At 36.8% G+C, this 5,783-nt stretch overlaps 1 protein-coding gene across 1 annotated transcript in view; it reads right to left on the bottom strand.

Annotated features, from left to right (window-relative positions):
- Nucleotides 1–5,783, bottom strand: part of LOC122342651 (ankyrin-2-like) — an 18,026-nt gene that overhangs the window by 3,462 nt on the left and 8,781 nt on the right. The window contains exons 5-10 of the mRNA XM_043236629.1: nucleotides 5,751–5,783; nucleotides 5,652–5,676; nucleotides 5,408–5,593; nucleotides 3,510–3,533; nucleotides 2,128–2,136; nucleotides 1,348–1,446 (exon numbers count right to left, since the gene is read on the bottom strand). The exon at nucleotides 5,751–5,783 is cut by the window's right edge and continues 68 nt beyond it. Of these exons, the coding sequence (XP_043092564.1) occupies nucleotides 1,348–1,446; nucleotides 2,128–2,136; nucleotides 3,510–3,533; nucleotides 5,408–5,593; nucleotides 5,652–5,676; nucleotides 5,751–5,783 (376 nt within the window). The remainder of the gene's footprint in view (nucleotides 1–1,347; nucleotides 1,447–2,127; nucleotides 2,137–3,509; nucleotides 3,534–5,407; nucleotides 5,594–5,651; nucleotides 5,677–5,750) is intronic.

Genomic DNA, 5,783 nt, shown 5'->3' with positions numbered 1-5,783 from the left:
TGGAGTATTTGCTTTGGGTGGTTTTGTATGCGCTGTAATTTAAAAACAGCACCTAATATCAGGAAGGTCTCCCTTATTTCGGAGATCGGCCCACTACTTGAACCGAATGTCTCTGTGTTCCCAATGGCCAGCAGGTGATTGTGGGTCCCCCTGGAGCTCTGGGCCCCTATGCACTCTGTCACCCTTTTCCCCCCACTAGCCACACCCCTGTTTATGAAACTTAGGAGCAAAGAAAAAAACCTGTCTCCTCTTGGCTAATATCAAAATTCAACATTTTTCTTTTAAAATCTTCAGTTCGTACTTCAAATTTGCCGACCGGCGTTTTGTTTTGTTCTCTCTCTACGTCTGTCAGTAATCACGCCACACATCCGTCTTAATCCATTTGCCAGGACTGCTTCCACATGCCACAGTCATCAGAAGTGAGATTTTTTGTACGTTTCCATATTTAAAATATGCTTATTTGTTTTACCAAAATGCATGGATTCACTACAGGAGGCCTTCATTCACCCCCCTAGAGCCGTGTGAGGGATGTTTTACTACGAATGCGCATACTTAATTTCTAGTGATTATCACTTAATCTCTAGCGATTATCATCGATTTGATTATAAAGACCGTCTCTGCATTTAATAACAAATTGTTCAATTTCTCATTATAACATCCCTATCATTGTATTCTTCTATTTGATACTGTTCAGTGCTTTGACACAATCTGTATCGTTAAAAGCGCTATAAAATGATTGATGATTGATTGATCGACCTTTTTTCACTTCTTCTGAAGTGTACTCCCACTTAGTCCCATGGTTATGCTTCGATGGGCCTGCTCAGTTTTTAAGATAACTCCGACTAGATTTGTCTCTACAGACACACTCTCTCCTTTACACAAATCTGACATAGTTGTGTTTAAAATTGAACTGGAAACGAAGTGCTGGAACTGAGCCTGGTTTCTCCCAAGGCTTTTTTTTTCTCTATTTTGTCACAGATGGAGTTTTGGTTCCTCTGCTGCTGTCATCTCTAGCTAGCTTAGTTGGGGACACTTCATTTCTATTATCGTCGATTTGATTAAAAGATCCTATTGAAACACTCAATACTGAAATACCTTAGCGTTTAATCTTGTCATCACTGACACTCTGTTCTCCAAACTTGATACTGCTCAGTGCATTAACACAAGACGATAAAAGTGCTATATAAATAAAGCGATTCATTGATTGATTTGATTGTCTGAAAGAAGAAAGTCAAATACATCTAGAACGCTTCGAAGATGAAAAAAACACAGGCTAAGTTTCATTTTAGGTCGAACTAACGCTTTAAGGAAGTCATGTACATGCATGTAAAAGCTGTAAACACTCACCCTTGCAGTGAAGTCCACAGCGGCCCCTCGATTGAGGAGCAGTGTTGCGACATTTACATTTCCGTAGTGAGCAGCGATATGCAGGGGTGTGAATCCACTCTGGAAAAAGAGAGGACGGGACACAAGAAAGAAATAACATAAAAAAACATGAGATACAAGCCAACATTCATTCAGTGTTTTAGAGCCAAGCTGTCAATAAACGCAGATCTGAAAACAGACATGAACTTACAATTAAAAAGCTGGTTTCAGATCTGCAATTAGTGGCATCTTCAACCCCGGCTAAAAACTGCAACCCTGACTTTATCTTGTTTTAATAGACTATGTTAGCATGCAGCAATCACTTGTAGTGAAAGTATAAATAATGAAATGAGCTCATTGCTGCCTCAAAGGCATATTTGGTCCCATGTGAAGGAGTCTGGAAAGAAACCTTAAACTTGAATTTTGACAACTAACACATACATAAACATACACATAGAAACTTTAAGAGACGTCAAACTCCTAGACACAGGCATGCAAACCAAAAAAAAGACAAATAAATGTACTTAAAATAACGAGAAGTCGTTAACCGAACTTGACAAAAGACACAACATTTCAGATGACGTACAGTTTTAGTATAACGGAAACAAGGGGAACGTGATCAAAGAATAACACCAAAGAAAACATAAAAGAATCCAAAGACAAAAGTGCAATATGCAGATAATTTCAGTAATAAAATCATGTCTGGACTATAAGAAGGTAAAGATTGTAGAGGAGTTTGAATATGTGAAATTCTTGCCTTACCTTCCCATTCTGAAAGTCACGGTCCGATTTAATGTGAAAACATCATTTACAAAAGTGTGAAGAATATATTGACTGTGTGAAACACGTTCAAAGCTGGTGCAAAATCAAATATGCGATGCAGCATGCTGTGCAGTGGAAAATTACATTAAAACTAGCGCTGGCAAAAAATTCATTGCGATTAATCGCATCCAAAAGAAACGTTTTTTTGACATAATATGTGCGTGTAAATAAAACCTCTATTTTGGATGCGTTTAATCTCAATTGATCGTTTGACAGCACAAATTTAAACCTAATACGCCTGCAAAGATTAAAGAAATCTGGCCATTTTAAAGTACATACATGTACCGCTAACTATGTACAAAACCTTCATTCTGGGCATACTTTTGTAACATGTATGATATTGCATTGCGGTATTAGCATTCATACATCCATCATGTACATCACATAATAATCATTCCATGAATAATAATAGTAATACTAATATCAATAAAATGCATAATCCAAACATAACTGATAACGCTGATACAACAACGGTTTAAAAATGTATACGCCACCTGCAAACATTCAAACATTATTTCTGGTGGATGTATGGATGTTGAAAAAGAATGATTAATCCCTCTTAGCAGAGCCTATATATTATAGTGTTAAAGAGCTTAATGCAATCACACTAATGCGTGCCGGAAGTCAAGCAATTGTTTTTAAAAGGCAAATTCGTGCCACTGGGGTCTGTTTGACCTTTAGGTAATGAAATAAATGTCCATTTCATTAAAGCCATGTCACTGGCTTCCCCTAGGCTTCTGAATATTTCAGTAAAGGTAGCAAGCAAAGCCAATATAAGACAGTGTTGTTCACTTGTCTGAATATTTGTATCAAAACTAATGCATTTAATAAAACATTACAACAATGGACATAAATAATAGTATTTTAACATACATAAAATTTCAACTCAACTGAGCAAGCAGTACTTTGGCATTAATAGTTATGTTAAAGAGCCCTTGCAGCTTAATACTGACTGTAAGCAAATGCTAAAATGTTCATTTTATGATGAGGAGGATTATAGATGTATTAAGAGGATAGACACTGTCTGCATTATTGACTTTTCAGCCCGTCTCTGATTATAATAAACATCAGCAGCAATCATGGCACTAGATATAACGTTCTCATTCAATACATTTTACAAATAAAACTGACATTTCTGACATGACATAGGTTTGATGCTGTGAACGAGACTAACCAGCCATGCAAAGGTTCAAAAGAACTAAAAATGCAGTTAACAAACAGAAAAGCTCGATTCTACATGCCAAAAAGAGGACCAAAAATGAATGCAATAAATCAATAGTTTTTGTTGGCTGAAAAATGAGGAACTAGATAAATATCTCTACCTCGGTTGTCCTATTGACCATCATCTGTTGCAGCAAAAACAGGGAAGGAAATAGGCTTGTTATATTTCACTCAAACACATTCGGGATTGATAGCGGCGGCATGCAAACTGTGCCAGAGAAGCAAGAGGTCTTCATTTTTCTCTGAGGGACCATATCTATTACCCAGCCTGCCACTAGGAACCCATTCCTAAAGATATATTAACTTACATGAGGTCACGTGATCATCCCAATCACTTTATTACAGCAATAAGTCATTATAAAATAAATAAACCCCCTGTAAAACATACTCAATACTATGGTTTTATTGTGGTCATGGCTCAAGAATTAGATTTTGTGCAATACTGCATGTGAATTGGTATCAAAAGACGGGACTACAAGCAAAAATAACACAGTTAACATGATTAAACATTTAATTCGATGTTCTACAATTCACAAAACCTCAAAAGTTGACAACAGTAATACATAAATATTAATATTTCATGTGTATAAGCCAACAAATGACTAAAATTATATTTAAATGTATCACTTAACTACTATTTTGGTTTGAAACCGAAACAAAAAATAAACTGGCATTTTTCATCATAAAAAAAAAAAAACAATTCTGAATGTTGCATGTTTTTCTTTGAAAATGAAAACAGCACTTATAGTATAAACAACTGGCCGTTCTTAAAAGAAAAATAAATACCTCTATTGGCATTTTCCAAAACAACGAAACATTCAGTCTCAAACACAGACACACCGCACACAAGAGGCATGCACGCACACTTTCACGCAAATGTAGGCTGCGCTTTAGTGCACATTTATTTCGCAAGTGCATGCTGTTTCTTTATATTTATGGTCAGCTTTTTATGACAGATAAAATAGAGTAATGGGTAAGTAGATAAAACAGTGAAACCCGGATTGCGTCGGGATGGAAACACAGGATGCAGGCACATTTATACTGGAGAGAGAAACAGAGAAACGCAGAAAGACAAACACAGACAAAAGATTTCATCTGGCACAACAATGGAAGACACCAAAACATCCTGCAAATCACATACAAACACAACCATAAACAAGACAAGTTTTACAAGATGCTGAATCTGTAACGGTCTGTTAGTAGTGACATGCAGAGTAGGGATGGGAATCTTAAGGTATGGAATGAATCGAATGATTTGTTTCAATTGGTGTTAACAATATACTTAAGCGCACAAAAATTCTACATCTCAACATCAGGGGATTTAAATTAAAATACTAGTTATTACAACCAAACTGTTCTGGATTACCATTTCAATCCCTGAGCAAGTCATTAGTCTGATTCAAACGGCAACCATAGACGCATGCAAAGCATGCAAAATTGCCGACCCCGCAACCCCCACCAAAACATGCAGATTTAAAATTTGTGGGGGTTTGAATGTCTTTGCGCAGGTCAGAGATCACAAAAAAAAATGTTTTTAGCAGAGCTTCTGTCTTCTGGGAATCTGCAAAGTTTGTTAAAAATGTGTACGGAGCGGAATCCTGACAGTTCTGTTCAAATGGAAGTCAACGGTGAAAATACTTTCAATCGGTTACATTTTTAAAGTGAGTTGCTAGCATGCACTCAGAGAGAACAATGATAGATGTGTGGATAGATGTAGTTATCTTTGTATTACTTGACAGTACCCAGTCTGCATCTGAAATAATAAAATACTTTAAACCTGCAAGCACTAGTTTGCTAAAACGTGAAAAAGAATGAAGATGTAAAAGAACCGTTACCAGAACAAATCTTGGGACCCAACCTTAATGCTTGGTAAATCCCCATTATTCTTAATGATGTTCTTCATCATATCGATAAACCTTCTTTTTACATTTGAAGCCAAATTTCAATTTGCATTTCAATATATATTTCCTTCCTTGAACATACTGACGCCCATATTTACCTTAGACTGTACATCGGCATTGTGGTCATTTTGGAGCAGCAGGGCAGCAGACTTCGTGTCGTCTTTGCGGGCTGCAATGTGTAAGGCAGGCAGACGTACTTTGCCCTTCGTGTCATTCTCTAAAAGGATGGACACCACCTGATTATGGCCTTGTTGCAGTGCAATAGCTAGAGGTGTGAAGCCATCCTGCAAAAAGAGAAAAAATAACATTTCAAATAATGCACTTGATCTTGCATTAGCCAACAGTATTTGGATGCTCTCTGGGTATACTTTTAAGAATAAGGTTATGGTGTCGTTTAGGGTTAAGGGTCAGTATTTGTTACAGCATGCAGGCAATCAGCACTTTGACATAAGCAAAGAAATCTTATTATTATTC

This window comes from Puntigrus tetrazona, chromosome 1, assembly GCF_018831695.1.
Source record: "Puntigrus tetrazona isolate hp1 chromosome 1, ASM1883169v1, whole genome shotgun sequence".
NCBI lineage: Eukaryota > Metazoa > Chordata > Actinopteri > Cypriniformes > Cyprinidae > Puntigrus > Puntigrus tetrazona.
This window is presented reverse-complemented; position numbering and strand designations above follow the sequence as displayed.